This window comes from Zosterops lateralis, assembly GCF_965231275.1.
Source record: "Zosterops lateralis genome assembly, chromosome: 26".
Taxonomy (NCBI): Eukaryota; Metazoa; Chordata; class Aves; order Passeriformes; family Zosteropidae; genus Zosterops; species Zosterops lateralis.
Window position 1 is genome coordinate 1,516,109 of NC_139786.1, and position 25,773 is coordinate 1,541,881.

Sequence of the window (25,773 nt, forward strand, 5' to 3'; positions counted from 1 at the left end):
ATACAAAACCTACAAACTCTGCATGCAGCCTGTGAGAACTACTACATCACCATGTCATTTTATATTCTAAACTCTATAGACTCCTTTCTTTTGTACTTGTTCCCTGATGCCTTTGCAGGGTGGAAAGGCAACATTCCTGTATCTTTTGTTTTTCTGTCTTTTCACCCATCTCCAGCTCATCCCCGTTTTCCTGCCTGCCATGCTCACATCTCGAAACTGCCTTTCATTCCTATTTCACTCAGGTTTTACATCTGCAGTATTTCTTACCATAAAATCATATCCATAAGTCCTTCCTGTCCCATCTTTCCCAACAAGTGAGGGAGGAGGGAAGGAATCAGGAGAGATGGATCCAGATCTCCTCACTGGAGGCGCTGTGGGGACACTGCTGTGACCATGAGGTGACCCTGTCCCCACACATGGCACCTGTGGGGAACCAGGAAAAGTCTCTTGGAGATGTTGGTGCAGGTCTGGGCTGTCTGAGCCGGCTGGAGGAGCAGCAGTGCCCAGGGAGGGGACAGGAGGGTGGCACAGGGTTATCCATGTCCCAAGGGACATCCAGGACCTGCCTTTGGGGGAAAACATCCCCCAGGAGGGTGAGCAGGACACACAGGGCAGCTCTGAGCCCGGCAGGGATGGAGATCCAGCTCAGGGAAACACCAAACGCTCCACAGGACTGAGGTGGTGTCACTGCTGTGCTGAGCTCAGCCCGCCCTGTGCTCCCAGGGGCTCAGGGAGGGTCTGCAGGGGCCAGAGAATCCCAGTGCCAGCGGCTTCCTGAAAAAACAAACTGGAAAAGGCAATTCTGACCCTCAGGGGCTGGAAAAAAATGACGCAGAAATGGACCCAAATGTGGAATTTCAGCCAAATACATTCTATTAAAAAAACCCCATAAACATTGAATTTCCTGTGACAGTGAGGGAGGGAGGTTTCAGAGCCTGGTGGGAGGTGAAGGATGCTGCTGTCGGATGCGGGGGCGGGTTTTGAGTGTCCCATCTCAAACCAGCTCCGGCCCAGGCTGCGGACACGAGGTGGAGCCGCTCCAGCAACATCTGCGACCCTGAGCACCTCGGAAAGGAAAAAAAACCCATCCTGGTGCCTTAAACCCAGGGGAAACCGAACCTCTCCAGGCTCATTCCGAAACCCGACAATCCCCATCCCCGCCCCTTCCCGGGGTCGTTTTTATGGAGCGAATTTTGCATCAGCGCAAATTCGGAGGCAGATCCTCCCCGGATCCCGCTGTTCTGGCTCCAGGAGGAGGAGGCAGGACACAAGGTGGCACTGTGTGACAGGACACGGGAATTTGGGGAGTGTTCCCTGCCCTGGGCTCGGGGGATGTGCGAGATTCCCCTTCCAGACTAAACTCATGGGGATGGAAACTCTGCCGGTGTAAAAATGAGTAATTGGAGCTGAAATGAGAAATTTGAGCTAAAAAATCCACCTGGTAGAGGGCAGGGAGCAGAGACAGAGCTTGTCCATGGCTTGTGGCAGCTTTTTTTTTTTTTTTTGGGAGAGAGAGCCCAGAAAGGTTTTTGGGGAGGGCAGTGCTGGGGGTGTCTCCACACACAGGTCAGAGATGGATCTGTCCCACCAAAAAGGGGACAGAGACCTTGTCTGGAGCATCCAGGGGATCCTGAGGACAACAGCTCTGTCATTAACAAGGCTCTGGGCTGGAGGGGCCTGGGGAGGTTGGTTTGGCACCAAACCAGGGTTGTCTGTCCCTGAACTGTGTCCCTCCATGGGCACAGACCTCGAGGGGTCCCAAATTCTCTGTGAGGTCACTCAGCCCCCTGAACAGCCTGTGCTGGCCTCTCCCCACTCCGGGGATGTGCTGGGCCCTGGGCCGGGCTCAGGGGGCTCTGCTGGGCCAGGGGAGAGGCCACAGGTGGGGGAGACCCAGAGACCCCTTTCCACGTCCTCAGGACCCACCCAAGGCTTTCCAGGGTAGAGCTGATCCTGCTGGGGATGTTCCAGGCCCTGCTCTTCATCCCAGCCTTTGGATGTTCTGTGAGATGCCTCGAGCCTTGCAGGACACCCCTGCAGGAGTGACTCCTCCTTGCTCCAAAAAGGCCTTTATTCATCCATCCCAAAAGGCCTTTATTCATCCATCCATCTCTTTCAATTTTCTCTCCTTCTCTCTCTCTCTCTCTCTCTTTTTTTATTTTTTTTTTTTTTTTTTTTAAATTTTTTTTTTCCTTCCCATGGCCATTAAAAATCAGGAGGCATATTTAGAGAGCAGCCAGCGCTTTGGGCGGGTGTCGCTGGCTCAAAGATCCCTTTCCTTCCCCAGAAAACAACTCATTTATCTGCCTGGCCACCTCCTCCCAACCCCGGGAACGGCCTCGCTCGGGCGCTTTTCCTTGGCCGGGATGAAAGTCGGCAGATAAAATAAAAACCATCAGCATCAGGTCGCAGCATCCCTCCCTCCCTCCCTCCCTCCCTCCCTCCCTCCCGGCCAAAGTGGCGTTAAGGGCGATGAGGAGCTGAAGCGGCGGTGCCTGGCCGGTGATGCAAGGCTCGGATCTTTCCAGCACGGATTTTTCCCTGGGGCTCCAAGGCGCTCCCGCTGGTGCAGCTCCGGGTGCTTTGGGTGTGGAGGAGCCTCCACCCGCTCCGGATCCGGCCCTGGAAGGTGTGGAGTTGCAGGAACAGTTGGAGCAGGGCTGTGTTGGGGGTAAGATTTTTTCCAGCGTGGCTCTTGTGCCTCGTGGGGGTTTTTTTTGTGGGATTTTTTTTTTGGGGTGGAGCGTTTTTCCCAGCCATTCCTGATGCCCCCCAGGATTTTGGGGTCACAGCATCGAGGGGACATAGATGGGCAGGGGGTGAGGAGGGGCCTTGGTGGGGTGATAATGCCCCAAACAGCCTGGGGAGTGTCCCCCACTCCACATCCCCTCACCCTGCACCAAAACCTCCCTTACCCAAGTGAGACCCTCCTGGGTGAGACCCCCCACCCCAATAACAGGCCTGGGCTGGGCCTGGGTCCCTTCTGTGACCCCAAAACATCCCCCACGGTGTTGTGCATCCTCCTCGGTGCAGAACAAACAGCGGGATGAGCCCCTCGGGTCTCCACCTGTGTGTCAGCCTTGGCCCTGGGGCAGCACAGCTCTTCACCTCCCCCCAGCCCCTGGGAGCCGGGCCGGAGCATCAGGAGCACCCCGGGGGTCTCAGAGCCCCCCAAGGAGGGGGTTTAGGGGAAAAGCCCCGGGGATGGGGCGGTTGGTCCCCCCAGCCCCGGCAGCCGCTGCGGGAAAGGGGCATCTCACACGCAGGAGCAGAAACAGGGCGGGGAGATGCTCGGGGAGGGTGGTGGGAGGGAAAAGGGGGGGTCAGCTCTGAGTGCAGCCTCCCCGCTCCCCACCGGCCCCGGGGTCGGGCTCTGCTGACCTCTCGCTGGGCGAGGAATCGCCAGCCGGGGAGGGATGGGAGCTGCGGGAGCCTCTGCCAAGAGCTGCCTCGGGATCCGCAGGCAGCGCCGGGCTGCATTTCCCCTCCGGCGCCAACAGGAGCTGGGGTGGCCGGGGTTCACTCCGCGCTGACACCGAGACCCCCCCGAGCCCCCGAGAGGCACGTCGGGCCCCGAGGGGAGGTGAGACCGCGCCGGGGCTGCGGGGGAGCCGCGGGGAGGCGGAGGGTGGGATGGATGGAGGGATGCAGGGATGGATGGATGGATGGAGGGATGCAGGGATGAGGGGGAGCACCGGGCGGGCTGCGGGGCTGGGCGCTGGGGCGGGGGGTCTCCAGCCCCCCGGGCGGGGCGGTGCCGGTTCCCGTGTCCCCACCGCTCCCTCCCAGCCCGATAAAAACCCCGCCGAGCCCCGCGGGGAGGCACCGCCGGGGCGCAACAGGCCCCCCCCCAGAACAGAGAGGGGACAGCGGGAGGGGGGAGGCGGAGAAGGCTCATCCATCCCCCCCTTCTCTCCACCGGGAACAGGGGAAGAGCCCCCCGGCCGCCGCCCCCTCCTCCCCAAGCCCGGCCCGGGGGGGGCGGAGGGAGCGGGAGGGGCGGGCGGCGGGGCCCCCCCGCGCTGGGCGCTGCAGGTACCGGGATTGGGGGGGGGGACGCACCGCCCGGCCGGGCTCAGCATCCCCCAGTCCCTTCCCCAGCATCCTCCCGGCCGGGCCCGCATCCCCCCGCCCGCTGCTGGCCCCTCCAGCCCGCACTTGTTGCTGCCCCGGCAGGGCAGGGCTGGGCTGGCTCCCGGTTTTATTTTTAGGGGGGAGAGGTTGGATTTGGAGGGGGTGGAGGTTGCAGCCTCCCCTGCTGTCCCCCAGCAGCCGGCGGTGTCCGGTGCGGCTCCAGCTCCAGCTCTCTCCCCGCCGAGGCCAGAGCCGAGCCTGAGCCCCCCCTTTTCCCCTCCCCAGTCCCATCTCCATCCTCTCCCTCCTGGGCTGACCCCCAGCTCCTCTGCCGGAGGAAAGGGCGCGCACTGTGGGCATCTCCCATCCACCAAAATCTATGATCAGCTCGGTGTGTGTCTCCTCCTACCGTGGACGCAAGTCTGGGAACAAACCACCCTCCAAAACATGCCTGAAGGAAGAGATGGGCAAAGGAGAAGACTCGGACAAGATCACCATCAACGTAGGCGGCACCCGGCATGAGACCTACAAGAGCACCCTGCGGACTCTGCCGGGCACCCGCCTGGCCTGGCTGGCCGACCCCGACGCCCAGAGCAACTTTGACTTCGACGGCAAAAGCAACGAGTTCTTCTTCGACCGCCACCCCGGGATCTTCTCCTACGTGCTCAACTACTACCGCACGGGGAAGCTGCACTGCCCCGCGGACATCTGCGGGCCCCTCTTCGAGGAGGAGCTCACCTACTGGGGCATCGACGAGACCGACGTGGAGCCCTGCTGCTGGATGACCTACCGCCAGCACCGCGACGCCGAGGAGGCCTTGGACATCTTTGAGAGCCCCGAGCAAGGTGGAGGGGCTGGAGGAGAGGAGGCCGAAGAGGAAGGGGGTAGGGAGATGACCCTGCAGCGCCTGGGCATGGATGACAGGCCCCCCGGGCAGGCCGGGGCGGCCGGAGGGGGTGGCTGCTGCAGGAATTGGCAGCCCAAGATGTGGGCGCTCTTTGAGGATCCCTACTCGTCCAAGGCGGCAAGGGTAAGGTCATGGCGTGAGGGTGGGGAGGTGGGATGGGGTTGTGAGGAGGTTGTGTTGTCATCGCCTCATCCCTGAGGGTGAGGGTGACTGTTCTGGTGGGTTAAATGAGGTCCCCCCACAACTGTCCCCCTCCTGCTGTGGGGTGTCTGAGCCATGTCTTGTCCTACCTCTTCCATCGCGTCCCAATCCCCTCCCAGCACATCCCAGCTGGGAGAGCTGGGCTGAAACTGGGGCCAAGAACAATCCCTGCCCCCTTTGTGCCCTCGAGTGCTCCTGGGCACCTCCTGGGCACAGGGAGATGAGGGATTGTCCTTGGCAGGGCTGGCTCCTGGCAGAGTTTCAGGATGCTCTAGGAGAGGATGTTTGGGCTCCTCTTGCTGGGCTGCACGATGCCAAAACCCACATTTAACAGCCCAGGTGTGGGGTGGAGCTCTGGGTCCTGCAGGGAACGGGCTCCTCAAGCAGCTCATGCTCCTCATGTGTAGGAACCTCAGCCCCAAAGGACACCCCATGCCTGTCCTCCTGTCCCCACTGGGGTGACACCCCACCCTCCCCAGCCATGGTCCCACAGCCCCCTCAGCACACACGGCCCCAGAGAAGACCCCACCACCCTCCCTGGGCACTCAGGCAGTCCCTGATGTGCCTGGGATGTTTCCCCCAGACCCAGAAGAGTCTGCAGCCTCCCAGCCCAGCTCTGGGGCACTGCTCTCCTCTCCCAACCCCTCACAGATCATCCCCAAAGCTCTACCCACCGACCCCCCTGAGACCCCTCCAGCCCCTGGCACACCCAGCTTATAAACCTGCCCCACAAACAGAGGCAGGCAGTGGGGATGGAGAGGAATTCTGGATGCATTTAGAGGTGTAAAAAAAGCCCCCATCAATGGTAAGAAATTCTGCAGGCATTTCACACCCACGAGCAGCACGAGGGGCAGGGGTCAGTTTGGCAGCGAGGTGTTTTTGCAGCAAATGTTAGAGCAACACACACATGGAGAATGCTCAGGCAGCAAGAGCTGGACCTATTTTAAAAGGGTGCCCCCCTCCTTTGCTCATCTCTGAGGGCTCCTCACCTTGGAGAGATGCTCTGAGCAGTGTAAAGCTCCAAATAAAAAATTAAACAAAATTAAAAATAAACCCAGGCATAATAATTCAGCTCATGGTTTTTTGTTTTTGTTTTTTTTTTTTTTTTTTTTTTTTTTTTTTTTTTTTTTTTTCCCTGGTGTCATTTGGTTCTGCTTTTCCTGTGAGCTGAGCTGCTCCTGGAAAGGCTTTAGCAGGAGGGATGTGTTGGAGGGAGCAGAGATGGTTGTGATTGAGGCCCCACTGGGGCTGGAGTGGGACCAGTTTGTGCTGGGACTTCCCTGCTTCCTTCTCCCTCCTCTAGACAAATGTTCAGCTCAGCAGTGCCATGGGAACGATCAACTTCCACAGGCAACAGGAAAAAACACCGGGATAGCTTTACCACAGCTTAGGAGAGCTGCCCTGGTATGGGGGGAAACTGAGGCACAGAGCAGCACAACCAGCCCAGCTGAGCCCACCCAGCTCCTCACTGGAGTCACCCTCCAGCACTGGGATAATGCAGGATTCGTGACCATCTCTGTGGGCACAACGTTCCTGGTGCTGCCCTGCCTTTTGTGCTGGTTGGGATTTCTGTCCTATCCCATTTTGGGGTCCCCCCTGTTCTTGCCAGAGCCTAAGGGGTTCTGCTGGGGCCAAACCTTGGGCAGCAGCAGTGCCAGGCTGCCCATGACAACTCTCTCCCTCTCTGTGTGGCAGCTGTGACTAAGAGTCTCCAGAGCTGAATTTCTCTGGTCCTGTCTCCTCCTCTCCCTGGAGCAGCCCCTCGGGCCCTGACTCAGTTGGCTCCTTGTTATTTCTGTCTTTCCCTCCCTCCAGCACTTCTCCTCCTGGGCTGGGAACTCTGTGAGCGCATTGTTAGACATCTCTCCCATGTTTTATCTGTATTCCCTGCACCATCCATGGCCATGGGGTCCCTGGCTCCTCACTTTGTCCACTCACTCAGGGAATATTTGGTCCCTGGTTCAGTTGCTGTCCCAGCTGGAGTTTAACACTTTTCCTCCCCATGGGAAACTGCCCCAGCTGTGATTTCACCTCCACATCCATCCAAACTCTTCTTACTTGCAGCTCCTCATTATTGTTTCCCATTGCAGCCCAACTTGGACAGTCCTGACCTCACTCTCATGGGAACTTCCAGGCTGGTGATGCTCTGTAGGGTCACGGATTTTTTGGGAACCCCCATCTCAAGGTGTTGAGTGAAGGTCAAGGTTGTGTAGGACATCAACAGGTTCTGGAGGACTTGTTTGGTGGGAGTTCTGCTGTGTATTGATACTACTGGTTTATACACAGATTTTATTTTATTTTAAAGACATTTTTGGAAAAGATCTTGAGTTTGGAGCAGGGGTTGAAGCTGAGGTGAGACATGCCGGGTCAGACACAGAACTGGAGCAGCACTCTGGGGGGACACCATGGTTGGCACTGGCTGTGAACTTGACTCTTCTATTTTTAAAGGCTGATTTTGCTCCTTGGGCTAAATCAGGTCTCACCTCACACCCAGCAGCAGAGCTGCTTCATTACTCAAGTGTTTGCATGGTCTCACTCCCTTCCTGGGTGATTTTTTTTTTTCTTTCTACTTTGCTTTGAGTCTAAATTTTTACTCCTCAGGTTTTCCCAAGATTCCCCACACAGGGAAGCTCAGGAACGTGACTCAGCCCTCAGCTGAAAAGAGGAATATTTTGGCTGTGCCACCACCGTGTAGAGACACTTGTCTGGTTGAGCTGGCCTTGCTTTAAGATCCCAGTTTTGTTGGATTTGTTTCCCAAAGTGCACAGGACTGATCAGCTTTCGGAGCTGAGTCCTGATGTGTGCTCCAAAGGGCTCTGACTGAGGGGTGAGGAGCATCCCATCCCACCCCATTCCATTCCATCCCATTCCACCCCATCCCATTCCACCCCATCCCATTCTATCCCGTTCCATTCCACCCCATTCCATTGCATCCCATCCCATTCCATCCCATTCTATTCCATCCCATTCCACCCCATCCCATTCTATCCCATTCTATCCCATTCTATCCCATTCTATCCCATCCCATCCCATCCCATCCCATCCCATCCCATCCCACTCCATTCCATTCCACCCCATTCCATTCCATCCCATCCCATTCTATCCCATTCTATCCCATTCCATTCCACCCCATTCCATTGCATCCCATCCCATCCCATCCCATCCCATCCCATCCCATCCCATCCCATCCCATCCCATCCCATCCCATCCCAATCAGGTCCCTCTCCCCGGGGCAGGACAATCCCCCTCCAGATCTTTCTCCATCACTCAACGCCTCATTTAAACTTCACACAAAACTCCTGCAGGGCTGACTCTCCCTGCGGTGACCCCAGGCGTGTCTTTCTTTCCCCGGGGATGCTCCGGGCGGGCTGGGGGCTGCGGGCACAGCACGGCACGGCTGGAGCCCGGTGCTCCTCCAGAGTGACTCAGGCTGTCTCTGCTGCTGATTCACTCCAGCCGGGGAGGGGATCCGGGCTGTCGCCTGGAGCGGGCTCACGGTGCGGCTCTGCCAGGAGCAGCCGCTGGGCTGGCTTTGACAGCAAAAGGGTCACATCCTGCTCGGTGCAGGTGCAGCAGGACCTGCCCCTGGGGAGATGAGACCGCTGTGCTTTTGTGCTGGAGGAAGGTGGAATAGGAGTTTTTCTGCTCTGAGGGTTATTTTTTGGGAAGGAGGGAGGTGGCTCGTGGAAAGAGATGCTCCAGGTGAAGGGCTCGCCATGGGTGAGGGAGGGATTGATGGGAGCACAACAAGGTGACACAGCCTGCGACTTCCAGTGCTGCTGCTGGCCCCTCCTCGCTCACAGCTGAGGCGAGGAGGAGGTGACATGGAGGGGACAATGGTGTCCCTGCTTGGGCAGAGCAGAGAAGTGGGAACATTTGGGTGTCATCAGGTCCAGGCATCAGCAGGGCCTCTCCTCATCCAGCCCTGGACCTTCTGTGGGCACATCCCCCACCACTGACCCTCAGGGAAAGGGTGTCTCTGACACATCCAGACCCCAAAGCTCTGTGAGCAGTGTGAACCCGGCATCTGGAGGGGTTTGTGATGAATGTGGGGGAAAGCTCTCTGAATCTGTCCTGTCAAAATTCTCTTTTCATTCCTGTTCCCATCGGAAGATTGCTCCAATCCCAGCCTGTCCCAGATCCCCCTCATCCCCACCACTGCCATTCCAGGCACAGCTGGAGCCCAGCACACCTTCTCCTGTACAGACTTGGAGGAAAGCCCTGGACTGATGGCCCCAGGCACTGGGGTTTGCTGTCAGTTCATGGGAGAGCTCCAGGATCCCTCCTCATTCCCCACCCATGATCTTGGGGCAGTCTGGAGTGTTTTGACCTCCTCCAGGCAGAAGAGGTTTCCCCACCCCAGCTCACAGCCCATGTAATTTTTGACTTTGGCAGGTGGTGGCTTTCGCCTCGCTCTTCTTCATCCTGGTCTCCATCACCACCTTCTGCCTGGAGACTCACGAGGCCTTCAACATCGACGTCAACGTGACGGAGACCCTGGTGGTGGGCAACACCACGACGGTGCTGCTGACGCACAAGGTGGAGACGGAGCCCATCCTCACCTACATCGAAGGGGTCTGCGTGCTCTGGTTCACCCTCGAGTTCCTGGTCCGCATCATCTGCTGCCCAGACAAGCTGCTCTTCGTTAAAAACCTGCTCAACATCATTGACTTCGTGGCCATCCTGCCCTTCTACCTGGAGGTGGGGCTCAGTGGCCTGAGCTCCAAAGCCGCCCGGGACGTGCTGGGTTTCCTGCGGGTGGTTCGCTTCGTCCGCATCCTGCGGATCTTCAAGCTGACGCGGCACTTTGTGGGTCTCCGGGTGCTGGGCCACACTCTGCGGGCCAGCACCAACGAGTTCCTGCTGCTCATCATCTTCCTGGCCTTGGGGGTTTTGATTTTTGCCACCATGATCTACTACGCCGAGCGGATCGGAGCCAAGACGTCCGACCCCACCGGGAGCGACCACACTCACTTTAAGAACATCCCCATCGGGTTCTGGTGGGCCGTGGTGACCATGACCACGCTGGGCTATGGTGACATGTACCCCAAGACCTGGTCGGGGATGGTGGTGGGGGCCCTGTGCGCCCTGGCCGGGGTGCTGACCATCGCCATGCCCGTGCCCGTCATCGTCAATAACTTTGGGATGTACTATTCGTTGGCCATGGCCAAGCAGAAGCTGCCAAAGAAGAAGAAAAAGCATATACCCCGTCCGGCCCCGCTGGACTCCCCCACCTACGGCAAATCCGAGGAGAATTCCCCCCGGAACAGCACCCAGAGCGACACCTGCCCCTTGGCTGTGGAGGAGGGGGCCACGGAGAGGAAACGCTCAGGTGAGACCCCAAAGGTGGGGCCGAGGGAGGGGGAGACCTCTGGGAGCCCTCAAGGCAATGTTTGGTCCCCTGTGTCCCCATCCCTGGGGATGGTGCAGGATGTGGCCCCCAGTGTGGTGTGGAAGGCCCAAAGCACCCTTGGGTGTTGTGGCCATGCTGGTGGAGCAGGGTGCTGCAGATCAAATCCCCTGTGCAGGCAGGGGAGAAAGGCCATCTCCTGCTTTCCCAAAGACCATATCCTTCCCTCCTGATGGCACAGACCAAGTCACCGTGGTGGCTTTCAAGGTGTCCCCGCCTAACCCTCAGAGTGACAGAGGTAAGGCCACTCACCCCACTCCCATGTTAGCCTGGTCATGCCCTTGGGACATTTTTTTCCTTTGCTTCCTCCCACTGTAAATCAAGGCAGCCTTCACCAAAACTGATAAATCCATGGACATTCCCTGGGGCTTGACCCCACCTCCTCATTCATCTGCTAGCAGACAGAATCCCTGCGCTGCTGCTCCAGATCCTGAGCAAAACCAGCCTCTGGGTATTTTTTCCTTTCATCTCACACACTGAGCTGAAGTTTGGGGTTTGGCCAGTCTTTCCTTTGGATCAGGAGGAAGCACAGCCCCAGCTGTGGGGACCATCCCTTGGGCTAACTCTGGGGGTCTGTCAGTGCTGGCCGTGGTGGCTGCTCTGCCCCTTGTCTTGGTTTGCTGCTCCAGTGATGCTTGAGACCTTTTGGGAAGAGGAACCTCAGTGCCATGATGGGGTTGTGTCCTGCACCAACGCTGAGGTCAGGCCTGGGCAACTGCACATCTGGCCACATGTGTTTAACAGTGATGGGGAAATGAGGAGCTCCAGGTGCCCCAAACTGCTCTTTTCCTTTATGAATCTCCTTTTTCCAATCCCATCTGCCCCAGGAGTCCTGGCAGCAGGGAGCAGTTAGAGCCAGGAGCTCAGGCCAGGCCCTCACGTGGCAGAGCATCCTCTCAGCCCAGCAAACCAGGGAGCCAGGGGACATAAATTAGCACTTCCCACTACCCCCGAGCAGCCCGTTCCTCAGCAGTGTGAATTTTGGAGAGCTAATTCCCTCCAATTAGGTGGGTGGGTGTATCTCAAAAACCATGGGGTGTTTCATCCCCAGCTTGGGCTTCGTGCAGGTTTTATAACCCTCAGCAGGACTAGAGCTGCTTGGAACTATATCTGTTTTCTCCTGCTCTAAATGAATGTGTCCAGGCTGGGACCAGCACCTGGATTGGTGTGTGTTGCTCTGGGCCACCTGCAACCTGCTCTTCTGCTCTTCTGCTCCCTCACACGGTCTGACCAACCCCTTCAGCCCCCCCTGAGCATTTGTTGTGGTTTGAAAGCAAAATGAGTGAGAGGCTCCAAGTCAGAAATACAATTTGATAAGAAGAAAGGTAAAAAAGTAAAATAAAATAAAATAAAATAAAATAAAATAAATGCAATAACACAAAGGAGCACTGACAGAGTCAGAACACAGCCTGAGCAGGGTGGTGGGAGCAGTCCAGGTGAGGGGCTCTTCCTGAAGCAGTGATCCCACAGAAAGGTCTGGGAGCTCTGCTCCTCTGGGAATCCAGTGGCTCAGGGCTGCTTGTCCTGTCCCAAATCCCAGATTCTCTCCAGGTGGGAATGCTTGGCTCCTCCCCCTGGGCATTGGGAGCATCTCCCAATGGGATGAGGAGTCGTGCAGTGGCTCCTTGATGGCCCATTAAACAGAGAGAGCTCCTGGAGGGAGTTCCCTGTGAGTCCTGGGCAAGGCATTGATGGGCCATGAGCAGAAGAGCCCAAAGGAGGGGCCTGGGAAAACACTGCCCCACCTGGTTCCAACAGCTCATGGGGATGGGGATGGAATAAACACTGTGCACATCCCGCGCTACAACCCAGGACAGCATTTCATCCTGCTGATGGGTCTCTGATCTCCCTGCAGACTCCAAGCAGAACGGCGAGGCCAACGTGGTGCTGTCGGACGAGGAGCAGCCGCTGTCGCCGGCGGACGAGGAGAAGCGGCCGATGCGCCGCTCCAGCACCCGGGACAGGGACAGGGACAAGAACAAGAAATCCTCCACGTGCTTCCTGCTGGCCACGGGGGACTTCTCCTGTGCAGCCGATGGAGGCATCCAGAAAGGTACGGCTGGAGGTGCGAGCAGGACCCGGGTGGGGAGGGAGAGGTGGAGGCTGAGGTTGGTTGAGCCGATCCAAGACGGAGGTTTCATCTCCATCCACCTGCCTGGCTGTCCTCTGCTCCCGCAAACCCACCTCTTCGTGCCCCTCCATCTGCTTCACCTCCATCCAACACAAAATCTCTCCACGTTTTGTTTTTTTCCTCCCCAGTTGCCCCCATTTGGGGTCTGTGGCCCCAGTGCTGCCTGCACTGCACTGCCCTCCCTGGGGACAGAGTGCTCCAAGCTCTGCCCCCTCCAACCTCTTCTCTTTGGGGACAGAGTGCTCCAAGCTCTGCCCCTCCACCTCTTCTCCCTGGGTTTCCACCACTCATCTCTGGATGGTGTGAGTGGGACATCTCTCCTGTGGTTGTGACTGGAGGTGACCAAAAGGTTTTCAGGAGGGAAAAGAAAAAAATCCAGAAGCTTTTCCCTTCCTCTCCCCTCCGGTGGCTTTCAGTGGGTTCGAGCGTGGGGAGGAGTGTCAAGTGCTGCCTTGCCAGCAGCTCCAGGCTGCCAGAAAGGCTCCTCTGGGTTTGGAACAGGAGCTGTGCTAAGTGTTGAGGTTTTCCTTGGGAAACTGAGGGGGAGATGAGTCAGGAAAACACAAAAGTCTTCTTCCCATGACAAAACAAAATCTTCTCCAACCTGATCCCAGACTTGTCTGCTCCTCTGCCCATCTCCCAGCACACAGTGATGGTTCTTGGGGTGTTCTGGTGTCTCCCCTGCAAATTTCAGAGTGCCTTTTACACTTCAGAATAGAAGCTGTGCACGGGTCATTCATCTCCATGTGGCTGGAATGATGTTGCACCTGGAGAAAACTGGATTTGGTGCCCAGAGGGGCTCCAGTGATGCTTTTGGGAAGAGAGAACCTCAGTACCCGTGTCCTGCTTGGGACAGAGGGGTGGGAGGCTGTGCTGGGAGGTCAGGGCTGGCCTAGGGAAATGCTCCAGCATGGCCTGGGGTGACCAGAGATGACCAGAGATGACCAGAGGTGACCAGAGATGACCAGAGATGACCAGAGATGACCAGAGGGGACCAGAGATGACCAGAGATGACCAGAGATGACCAGAGGGGACCAGAGGTGACCAGGGGGCAAAGCAGCCTCCAGCCAAAAGCCGTTGGGAGCTGCAGAGGTGCCTCTTCCCTTGCTCTTGATTTATCTCCTGCTGAGGCTGTTTGTTCTGGTACTGGGATGTTGGCAGCCCTGCAAATGGAGATGAGCTTGGTTCTGAGCCCGGCTCACTGATGGCCATCTGTCAGATCCTGGGACAGGTACTGGTGTCTGTACAAGCTGTGGGGATCAGGAGGGGGAGCTGGTTTGGGAACGAGCTGCAGATCTCAGCTCCGTTGTGGTTTAACCCCGACTCCAGTGGTTGGTCTTGTTGGGGCAGCTCAGGGAGAGGAGCTGCTCCTGCCCCTGGCCCTGAGCCTGGAGCAGATGGAGCTGCATTGCTGTGGATTCCTGTGTGGAGTGTGTTTCTTCTTCCTGGGGCTGCTTCCAGTGGGATTGCTCTGCTCCCTGGCTGCCAGGGATGGCCTCAGACCCTCCATCTCCCCCCAGCACTGGGGTCCTGCTCAGCTGTCCCCAAACCTGTGTCCTGCTGGGTGCAGACACCTTGGCAGGGGCTGTGCTGGCACAGAGCCCTCTCGTCTGCTTGGGGGGAGGGATAGGAGGCAGGATGAGCCCAGCCTGTGGGGCTGGTTAGGATGGAGCCACTTGGGCTGGGAAAGAGAGTCCAACCCTCCCCCAGCACGGGGCCACCAACCCATGTCCCCATGTGCCACATCTGGGTGTCTCTATAGACACCCCACCTCCTTCATCAGCACATTAACGTGGCACAGCAGCAGGTTTGGGCTCCACAGGGCATCCTGCAGCTGATTTTGGTTTTGATTCTGTTTCTTCTGGCAGTGCAGGGCCGTGACTCTCCCATGGCCTGAGCAGGTGGGATCCAGCTGGGAATGCTCATGGGATTCATGGCTGGGGGGGACAGAGGACCCCCCAGGGGGGACACAACCCCACAGGAGCTGCTGCCAGGCCTCTGTCACCTCTGTCACCTCTGTCACCTCTGTCACCTCAACAGGACCTTCCTGGGCTTTGCTGCCTCTCTGCTTCACCCCATCCCACCTGCCTCCAGCTCCCAGCCTGTGTCTGAGCTGAGATCCTGAGCCCCTGGGGTCACACAATGCTCTTTTATCAGCAGCCAGCCCTTTTCTAAAGCAATCCCAGCGACTCTGGGCAGCCCCAGGGTGAGTTACAGGAACACCAGCTCTGTGCTATCAGCCGTGGTAATTAGCACAGCACAACCCCCTTGTGCCTTGTGGCTTCACCCTGTGGTGGCACCCGGCCCTGGGTGTGCTGGGAAACCACGAAAACCTCGAGGGACTGAATCAAGAGCTCCTTTCCAGGTGTGGCTTGGGAGAAAGTGATGGAGAGGAGCGAGTGTTGGGCTTGGGGCAGGTTTGCCCTGGTCTCCCATTGCATTGGGGAAATCATCCATATGAAGTTCTTTATCAAACATCTTTATGTTTGAAGTTCTGTCCCAAAATGTGATGTTTGAGATTTAATCAGAGTGAGGAGTGTGGCTTTCACCCTGTTCCTGTCTGTGTTTTCACCCTTTTCTATCCAGTGTCTGGAGCAGGAGGCAAAGATCATCCCCAAAATCCCTGCAGCCCCCAGCAAACCCCCCACCCCACAACACTTCCTGCCAAACTGCCAAATTTGGGGGTTTATTGGGGTTCCAAACCTTCAGGGGCCGTTGGGATCCCAGCACGGCTCTTTCCCACACACAGCAGGGAAACAACTGAGCTCCTCCAAGAGCCTCAGCACACCCTGGGAAAAGAGCAAGGGGAAGAAAGGATGAGCCCAGTGCAGATTTTTGGGGTGTTTTGGGGAGCAGGGATGTCTCTGCATCAGCTGCTGTGGGTGGGGGGAACCCCCAGCTCCCCCCCAGAGCTCAGGGCTGAGCTCACTCCCCTCCCTGCTCACTGTGTGGATCCCTGCCAAGGAGTAAGTAAGGAAATTGCTCTTCTCCTCGGGCCTGCTCTGTTCCTGCTCACACTGTGGGGACGGGGAAAGCTTTGCTGGAGTCACCAACAGGTCTGGGCAGGTGTCCCTCAGTCCCCTGGAGCTGCCTCTGCCTCACAGCTGGAGGAGCTGTGTCTCCTCAGGGGGTGGAGAATCCCTGCTGGATTCTGGGGCTGGGAAATTGTTGGGGAAGATGAATCAGGGAAACCTTATAAATATGATTGCTTAGCAAAAGATTCTGAAAATATGAAACCTATAATTGAAATAGAAATGAAAGCTTAATTTGAGTTGTAGGATACCGAGCCTTAGTCACTCTATAACCTGAAGAAAACAGCCTGGGCAGCTGGAGGAGAATCCCTTTGGATTGAACAATCCCCTTCTGCTGCCTGAGGGATCCAAAGGTCAATGGAGCAAAACAGAAAAGTCTAAAGAGGAGTTTTTAGAGTTTAAAATATAACACATGGTGATGTAGTAGTTCTTATAGGTTGTGTGGAGATTCTATAGGATTTTGTGTCTTGTATTTGTTGGTCACTGTAAATTAGAATATTCATCACAAAAGGAGATAGAATGGATTGGAACCAGGACCTCACTCTCTTTTCCCTGCTCTCACCTCTGCTCTCTCCCCCCTGCACTCTGACCCTGCCCCTTGCTCTCTCTCCTTCTCTCTCTGGCACTTCCCTCCAGCCCAGGCTGGTGGCTGAAGGCAAAGCCCTTTCTACCCACAACACTTGCACTAAACCCACACATTCTAGAATATCTCAGCTCTGCAGAGTTCCTTGTCCCTGTAAGCCACAGATGCTCCTACAGGAAATAAAACCATCATCAAAAGGGGACAAGCCCCAGGTTTGCAGAGGTGGTGCTCCTTTTCCAGGGGATGTTCCTGATGTCTCAGCATCCCCCTTGAGTGGATGATGCTGTGGCTGGTCTGCTCTGAGCCTTGATCTCTGCTCCAAAGCCCAAACCAGCAAAGCAGAGCCTAAAATGCTCCAGGATCTCCTGGGGTGGGGACACAGGGAGGGACTCCAAGGCTGGCACTGCCCAAGGGACCATCCATCACCTTGTTTTTGTGCTGTCAGAGCTGCCTCCCTCTGCTCCACCCCCAACACACTCTGCATCCATGGCCTGGCTTTCCCTGGAGCTTCCCTTGGGAAGGCTCAGCCGTGGCTGGGTTTGCTCACCTGGGTCCCTTGCAGGGACATTGGGCTCATCACGGCCTGGAGCATCATTAATTTTCCATATTTTGGCCTCAGATCCAGGGAACAGACTCATCCTTAGCAGCGCTGCTCTCTGGACCCCCAAAAAATTCCAATTTTCAGCGCAAAGACTTTGTGTCTTTACAGCAAGAAAAGTGGCTTTTTGACCCACCCGTGAGGATATTTCTTCTGGCTGTTGCTTTTTCAATAAAAGCTGGAGAAATTCCTGAGTGTGAAGGGTCCCCTGTGCTTAAGGAAACGGAAATCTCTGCTCTTTAATCCAATTTCTTATGGAAAATAATGAGCACATACCTGCTCCTTTCCACACAGGAAGGTGTCAGCAGCAGCTCGCTGCTACAGGGGTGTAAAAAACCAGAGCCGGGGGAAAAAAAAATTGGGATTTTCTTCCAAAATCCCATATTTGTTTGAGTTCTGCTGCTTTTCCCCCCCACCCCGTCTGCTTCAGCCCACAAAATTCCCCAGACTCGTTTCCCATTCAGAGCAATTTGGGAAACAAAACCTGACACCCTCCCAGAGTAATTTGATGACTCTGGAGTCCTGGATTTGGCTGCTCCATGGAGGGAGTGGGAATGTCTGGAGCATCCTTAAAAAGCCCTTCTCGAATTATTATTATTATTTTATTTATTTTAGGGGATATTTCAGGGTGTGGAACTCATCCTGGCGCTCTCAGCTCCCCCAAGCCCAGGCCGGGAGGCTCTAACTTGTCTTATTTTCTTCATCAAGGTTGTGGAAAATTGCAGAGCCTGAGCAGCATAGACAGAGGTTTTAGGGTGCTTTTCCCCCCTCCCCAAAACCTCATTTATCCTAAATAAACCCTGCAATTCCCTCTGGTGTTGAGCCCTCCCCTCCCTCCCTCCCCATGGGCCATTTGTGTTGGGCTAAAGGGTGGTGGAAACACAAGGAGGACAAATCTGACTCATGAAATTATATCTCATTGTGCTGGAAATGGCTGAATTCATATATTTTTAGGTTTTATTTTGTTCGATTTTTTTTTTTTTTTAAACCAGCCTCGAGTTTCTGGAGGCAACAGATGAATAAACCTCTGTTCCCTGCCCAGCAGTGGTTCCCCCTCTCGTTTTGTGCCTTTTTCTGCCTAAATCCCACTTGTTCTTTCCCAGATCGTGTCTGCTTTTCCTTCCAGCTTCAGGGATGGGCCTGAGGGCTTTGGAAACCATTCCTGAGATCCCCTTTGGTGTGGACCCCCCCAAAAAAATAATTCTGCTCCCCATCAGAGCAAGGAGGGCTGGGCATGAGCTGACACAGAGCCAGCATGAATCACCCCAAATCCCACGAGCTGGGCAAAGGGCTGGGCACAGCAGCATCACCCAGGTGCTCCTCTGGCTCATTCTTCCCTCTGGAAGCAGGAGGAGCTGGAAGATCCCCCAGCCCCTGCCAGAGGGAAGGTCACTCACTCCCCATGGCTTCAGTGGTCTTGGGATCGTAAATGGTTTATCCAAGGTTGTGAGCTGACTTTGGGGGTGAGGCAGGTATAAAACCCTGTTTCTTGCAGAAGAATCAGATCAAGATGATCCAACTTTGGGCTCTGAGTCTTTTGGAGGTAAAGGATTAAACCCAGAGCAGCCACAGGCTCCCAGAGCAGTTCATCCCAAGGCCAGACTGGTCTCTTGGGGTGCAAAACCTTTGGTGGACCCCCCAAAATCTGCTCCCCATCAGAGCAAGGAGGGCTGGGCATGGGCTGACACGGAGCCGGCAGGATGCAATTTTTAGCTGGGGCGTTATGCAACCCTGGAGAAGGGATGACTAATGTGCAAAAAAGCTCCTCTAAAACAACCCAGCCCCGAAAGGGAGATGGAGGGATTTCAGTGGGAGGCACCGAACTGCTGAAAAACCCAGAGCATCTTCTCCCTCTTCCTCCCCGCCTTCTCCCGAGCAGGATTTGGGGGATGCAGGAGGGAGAAAACAGCTTGTTGTTATTTTTAGGAGGGGTCTGGGTTGGGTTTTGGGCACCAGCACCGGGTTAATCCCTGGGTGAGATGAGAAGAGGAGCTGTAGTGGATCAGGGCAGACCTGTAAATATCTCTGGAGTCCAGGTTTTTATCTCAAACGCTGGCCAAAATTGGCTGCCTGAAGAAATAGGATAAGAATAGAGCAGGGAATATACGATACTTCCCCTGAATATCCTCGCAGGGCTTATCTGTGCTTGGGGATCTGGTGGGAGCTCACGTTCCAGCCCAGGCAAAAGGCACCAGGAAAAAGCCAAATTGTTGTGTTTAGTCCTGAGAAAATGTATAAATCCACAGGAGTTAAATGTATAAATCCACAGGAGTTAAATGTATAAATCCACAGGATTTAAGTGCTCCTGCCCAAGCCCTAAAATTTATTTTAAATATATATATATATATATTTAAATATATATATATCTGTTTAAAAAAATCTATTTTTTAAAAATATATATCTATTTAAATATATATTAAAATAATATATATAATTTAAAAAATAATATATATAATTTTTAATAGATATGTATTTAAATAGATATGTATATTTAAACATATAAATATATAAATATATATTTATATATTTATACATAATACAAATATATATTTTATATTACATATTATATATTATATATTATATATTATACATTATATATTATATATTATATATTACATATTACATATTACATATTATATATATTAAATAAATATTTTTATAATTTTATATATTATATAAATTATATATTATATATTATATTATTTATTATATATTAAATAAATATATTTTTATATTTTTATATATACAGAGATATATTTATTTATACAGGGATGAGCCCTGGGTGTGGCACAGGAATGTCCCCGGCCTGGGGACAGCAGGGTGGGAGCACTCAGGGCTCTGGTGCCCCCTGTCCCCCTCCCCACCATGAATCCAGACTCTGTGGTGCTCCGCAGTGGGAATGGCACCAGAGCTCCTGGAGCCATGGAATGGGCTGGGTTGGAAGGGTCATGGGTGAGCAGGGACAGCTCCTGCTCTGTCCAGCCTGGCCTGGAACACTCCTGACTGCTGGGGCTGCCCTGCTGGAGCCCTCACACTCCTCTCCCTGTCTCTGCCCACTCTGGGACATGGATCAGCACTCTGGGACAAAGATCAAACCCCCATAACCACCCACCCTGTGCAAGGAGCCAAACCAGGGCAGCCTTTGCATCAGGGACCATTTCCCTGCTCCAGCATCAGCTCCTTCCTTCCCTTTTCCTCCTCAGAGTCCAGCACTGCGTGGAGGCTGCACCACCATCCCGGGGCTGCTTGCAAAGTATTAATTTTTATTGTTGCAACAACTGCTCCGTTTCTCAGGAGATGCCTGAGAGAGCTGAGAAAATAGAAAGGCCTGTCAGGCAGCCGGGCAGGAGGTGAAGATGTCAAGAGAGTAATTGCTCTACCCAGAAGGAGCCTGTTCCTGGCTTCCCCAGCACTGCCAGGAAAAAATCCTCGCTGCTTATTTGATGACAATAAAGGAAAAACAGAAAATAAATAGCAACCCCATGGCTTGCCCGTGCTGACGAGGAAAACAGGGAGAGCAGAGGCAGATGCAAAATAGGATGGAGTTGAGCTTATAAATAGGAGCCTCCCAGCTCCCCAGTCTGTTACTTCCTTACCTCCACCCCGGGCAACCAATTCCTGTGTTTTACCCACGGGAAAGGTAAATGGAGGCTCAGAAAGGATCCTGTGAACTGCTGGGAAGGGGGTCACACTTCCTCCTGTGTGGGATTGGGGAGGATGCAGGGAATGTGTCCTGGTGGCTGTGAAAAAGAAATCACAGAGTGAGGGGATTGTTTGGGTAGGAAGGGACCTTAAATTCCATCCTGTTCCAGCCTCTGCCATGGGCAGGGACACCTTCCACCATCCCAGGCTGCTCCAAGCCCTGTCCAACCTCACCTTGGGCACTCCCAGGGATCCAGGGGCAGCCACAGCTGCTCTGGGCATCACCAGCCTCACAGGGAATAATTCCTTCCCAATATCCCATCCCTCCCTGCCCTCCGGCAATGGGAAACCATTCCCTCTTCTCCAAAGTCCATCTTTCCTGGAGCCCCTTTAGGCACCGTAAGGGGCTCTGAGCTCTCCCTGGAGCCTTCTCCTCCCCAGGTGAGCACCCCCAGCTCTCCCCAGAGCAGAGGGGCTCCAGGTCCTCCTGATGTTGTTCCCCAGGGCTGGAGGCAGGTGGGGTCTCACCTGAGCAGGGCAGAATCCCCCCTTTCCTGCTGCTGGGGGATTTCCTGCAGTTCTGGGTCCAGTGAACGTGGCTGGGGAATGTTGAGCTCCCAACACCCCCAAACCCTCTTCCTCAATCAGTGTAGGACCCACCCAAACACTGTCCTGGCACCTTTGGGTGCTGGAGCAGCAGCTCCTCAGGCTGTTTGAGGAGATGCTCATGGCAGGAGGGTGCGAATGGGGAAATTTGGGGGTGATGGCTCCGGGAGCAGCACAGCAAACCTTGGGGGTGTTTGGAGCTGGGTCAATGTTGGAATTGTGGCCGTGCCAAGCCCTGCCCAGGGCAGCACCTGGGGAGGTTGGTGGCAGATCTGCACCCGAAAATGGGCTCGAGGAAAGGGCTGTGCATCACCAAAGGGCTGAGAGGGCACGAGTGGAACAGAGCTGATGTTGATAAGCCAAGAGAGGAGGGGATGTTTTCTCATGGTGCCTTTGTCTGGGGGGACAAAAAAAAAAAACCAACCAAAAAAACCCCCCAAAACCCCAAAAAAACCCCAAAACCTAACCAAACCAAAAAAAAACAAAACAAAACAAAACAAAAAACCCAAAAAAAACCAAAACCAACCAACCAACCAACCAAACAAACAAAAACAACAAAAATCAAAAAAACCCCAAAAAACCCCACAAAAAACCAAACCAAACCAACCCCCAAAAAACAAAAAAAAACCCCAAAAAACCCACCCAAAAACCAAAAAACAAAATAACCCAAAAAACCACCCAAAAAACCACCCAAAAACCACCCAAAAAACCACCCCCCCAAAAAAAAAAAAAACAACCAAAGAAAAAGAAAATAATAATTTTAAAAAATTAAACAAACAAACAAACAAACAAAAAATCTGGGCTGTTGTTATTTATTTTTAGTCGTGCTAATTTTTCTCCCCCCAGGCTGGGAAGCTGCTTTCCAAGGCAGGTCCCTGGAGGCTGCGGGCAGCAGGTCTCCAGCAAACACACCAAATGGCTCTGAACGGGGAGGAGGAGATGGGAGTTAAAAGCCAAGTCGTGCCCTTGGTAAATCAATCGACCTGATGGGGAATGTTTCTAGCAGGACACGAGCCCTGCCAGGAGCTTTTAGCTGCTTGCAGGAGGGGCTGAACCAAGAGCTGGGATGTTTTTCAGCAGCTGCTGTGAGTGTGGGCAGAGCTTGGTCCCCAAATTGCTGCAGGGGGATGTTGTTGGGTCCCCAAACCATTTTTTGGAGGTGGGGAGCTCTCCTGCCCTGCCAGCTCAGGGAGGGCAGCTCCTTTAATCCCCAGGGGTTTTATGGGATGTGAGGTTGGAAAACCCTCCATGTCATGGCTCTGCAATGATGCTGGATGGAGAATGAGATCTTTATTTTTGGGGAAAAGGAGGAGTTTTTGGAGCTGTGTTGGGTCTAATCCTCAGGGGCTTTATGGGATGTGAGGGGAAGGGGCAGCCTTCATGCCAGGGCTCTGCAGTGATGCTCGATGGAGAACGAGACCTTTATTTTGTGGGAAAAGGAGGAGTTTTTGAGCTGTGTTGGGTCTAATCCCCAGGGGTTTTATGGAAGGTGAGGTTGGAAAACCCTCCATGCCAGGGCACTGCTCTGCAGTGATGCTCGATGGAGAACGAGACCTTTATTTTTCGGGAAAAGGAATTTTTGGAGCTTGTGTTGGGTCTGCAGGGCAGGTCAAATTCATGAGCAGGAGCTGGAGGTGTGTTACCCCTTCACTCAGAGGGGTAACACATTACAATGTGGGTGTGGACCCTCACAGAGGACAGCAGGGTCAAACATGGAAGTTTTCTTTATTTTCTGATTCTAATAACTTATATACACTTTGTACAGAAGGCCAGGATTGGCCCAAGGAGGTCACAACTCCTGACCCCATTGGTCACTGTGACCATCAGTCAAATTCTCTCTCAGAGAACAACTATGTAAAACACCCAGATAAATTCTAAGAACACACATTGTTTACATCAAGCAGTGTGAGAATGGTGCTGCAAAGACTCAAACACTTGAAAGCAAGAAAATGCAGGGGCAACAGGGGTGAGGTTTAAATAAAAATTCCACAGTTTATGGGGTGGATCAGGCACTGAGAGCCCCTCACAGGGAAACTGGGCCCTGGCACACGGGGAGAGGCAGTGGGGTGACTCAGAGCTCCAATCAATGATAATTAATTCAATGATAACAAATGAGAGGGAGAAGAAAAAACAACAAAAAACACTGAGGGATTAATGCACCAGGCTTGGCTTTGGGACATACGGCTTGGGGTTGGCTTTGGGAAAGCAGCTTTCTGGGAGGAGAGGGTTGACAGGGATGTGGTGAGGGTGATTTTTTTTTATTTTTTCCCCTGCTTTTCATTTCTACCCTCAAAATCACCCTGATTCCCTGTGTGGTTTCTCTTGGAGAATCATTTCCCAACTCTCCATCTCTGCCACCATTCTGAGGCTTTTCAAAAACCATTTTCCCCCGACTTACAGATGCAACAGCAGCATTTTATCCCTCTGGAAAAGGCCACTTCCCTTTGTGGTTACCCTGTTTTCTGCATCCTACTAAGTTGGGATCCCCTGAAAGCCTCAGTGTCCCTCTCCCTCCCCTATTTCTCCCCATATGGAAGCAAATATCTAACGCTGTGTTTAATGTTTTTGTCTTTAATTGCAGATTCCTGCCAGGACACCCTCGCTGCCAGTTACCCCCAGGGTGAGGTGGTCACCTTCTCCTGAGCCCCAGCTGGATGCAGCAGCTCCCTGGCCATCCCCAGGGATGCCTTCCCCGAGGGGGAGGGACGTGTGTCCCGAGGGATGCTCTCCCCAGGGTGGAAGGATGCTCTCCCTCCCTGGGCCTGGGGGATGCTCCTCCTAAGGGTAAAGGATGAATTCCCCCAGGGGATGCTCTCCCCAAAGCCCAGGGATGCTCTCCCCAAGGCTGGGACATGCATTCCTCCAGGGATGCTCTCCCTGGGGCCAATGGATACATCTTCCCAAGGGGAATGCCCTCCCCAAAGCCCAGGGATGCTCTTCCCAAGGCTGGGACACCCATTCCTCTAGGGATGCTCTCCCTGGGGCCAAGGGATGCTCTCCCAAGGCCCAGGGATGCTCTCCCAAAGCCCAGGGATGCTCTCCCAAGGCCCAGGGATGCTCTCCCAAGGCCCAGGGATGCTCTCCCAAGGCCCAGGGATGCTCTCCCAAAGCCCAGGGATGCTCTCCCAAGGCCCAGGGATGCTCTCCCAAAGCCCAGGGATGCTCTCCCAAGGCCCAGGGATGCTCTCCCAAGGCCCAGGGATGCTCTCCCCGAGGAGTTTTCTTTCCCCAAAGCTCCAGCTCCATCCCCAGGGTGGGGTTGGCAGCTGGGTCCCCCCGAGAGGTGCCGCAGAGCAGCGGGGCCGGGAGGGAGGGTGGGGACAGCCCCATTCCCCGTCCTGGTGCCAGCCCTGCCACAGCCATGCTGCCCCAGCACCCCCTGGGCTGCCCCAGCACCCCCTGGGCTGCCCCCTCCCCTCGCCCACGCTTTTGGCTGCACCTCACCCTCCACCTGTGGAGATCCAGCTGCTCACCAGGACATCTCAGCCCTCGGCTGTGGCCGTGCCCTGACCCCTCCATGGGCACTGGGAATGCTCCTCCAGGGTGCCAAAGGCTCCTCTCCAGGTGCCACCATCGCCCCCTCCCACGGGTGCTGCTCCCAGGGGCACGGGGGGGGAAGAGTGGGGTGGTTTGGGGCGCAGGGATGGGGATGGGAAGCAATAGGAGAGCGAGGTGTGGGGTCCTGGCTGGCCTGGAGGGGTCAGGGTCCCTCTAACGCTGTTCCATATCTCTGTGACCAAGGCAATACTGCTCCTGTCTCTGTCCTGTTCGCATGCCTGTCCAACGTGTAGAGTTCCAATAAAGACATCCATGAGCTGAGTCAGCTCCCGTTACCCCTCCTGCTCCCTGTGTCCTTATCTCCAGCTCTGCCTGCCCACAGAGTCCTGTCCCCACCCCGGGTGTCCCTGGCAGCAGGGATGGGAACTTTGGCCATGGCATTGCAGTAGGGATGGGGACTTTGGCCTTGGCACTGCCTGGATCACCTGGAGGGAGGTGGTTCCTCCTCCTTACTCTTCTCTCATGAGATCCCACCTGGAATGCTGCATCCAGCTCTGCTGCTCCCATCATTAAAAGGACGTGGAATTGTTGGAGTGAGTCCAGAAGAGGCCGTGAAGTTGATAAAGGAACTGGAGCACCTTCCTATGGAGGCAGGATAACATTGTTGGGGATGTTCAGCCTGGAGAAGAGAAGGTTCTGTGGAGACCTCAGAGCACCTTCCAGGACTTGAAGGGGCTCCAGGGAAGATGGAGGAGGAGTGATCATCAGGAACTGGAGTGAGAGGACAAGAGGGAATGGCTTCAAGCCAAGAATGGGAAATTTAAGTTTGATATTGGGAAGGAATTCTTCACTATGAGGGTGGACAGGCCCAGGCACAGGGTGCCCAGAGCAGCTGTGGCTGCCCCTGGATCCCTGGACGTGTCCAAGGCCAGGTTGGATGGGGCTTGGAGCAGCCTGGGATGGTGGAAGATGTCTCTGCCATGGCAGGGCTGGGACTGGATGATCTTCCCACCCAAACCAGTCTGGGATTCTGGGATTCTGTGCTGTGTCTGAGCTCACATGGCTTGGAGCTGAGCCCACACTGGAAAGCC

General features: G+C 54.8%; 1 protein-coding gene across 2 annotated transcripts; it reads left to right on the plus strand.

The window, feature by feature from the left end:
* The first annotated feature begins 3,468 nt into the window (after positions 1-3,468).
* KCNC4 (potassium voltage-gated channel subfamily C member 4) lies at positions 3,469-24,099 on the plus strand. Of its 2 annotated transcripts, XM_083878588.1 has the most exons (5): positions 3,469-3,583; positions 4,360-5,104; positions 9,578-10,514; positions 12,448-12,645; positions 23,766-24,099. In XM_083878588.1, the coding sequence occupies exons 2-5, from the start codon at positions 4,454-4,456 to the stop codon at positions 23,825-23,827; spliced, it is 1,848 nt and encodes a 615-aa protein (XP_083734714.1). In that variant the 5' UTR covers positions 3,469-3,583; positions 4,360-4,453; the 3' UTR covers positions 23,828-24,099. The 2 variants fall into 2 exon arrangements, with proteins under 2 accessions (XP_083734714.1, XP_083734715.1); XM_083878589.1 differs by lacking the exon at positions 3,469-3,583 and having other exon boundaries at positions 4,327-5,104.
* The last annotated feature ends 1,674 nt before the right edge of the window (positions 24,100-25,773 follow it).

Bases quoted from the DNA above. Each gene is read 5' to 3' on its own strand.
- KCNC4 (XM_083878588.1), top strand. From the start codon at position 4,454: ATGATCAGCTCGGTGTGTGTCTCCTCCTACCGTGGACGCAAGTCTGGG. The intron at 10,515-12,447 runs GTGAGACCCCAA...ATCTCCCTGCAG, and splicing joins CACGGAGAGGAAACGCTCAG to ACTCCAAGCAGAACGGCGAG. The intron at 12,646-23,765 runs GTACGGCTGGAG...CTTTAATTGCAG, and splicing joins CGATGGAGGCATCCAGAAAG to ATTCCTGCCAGGACACCCTC.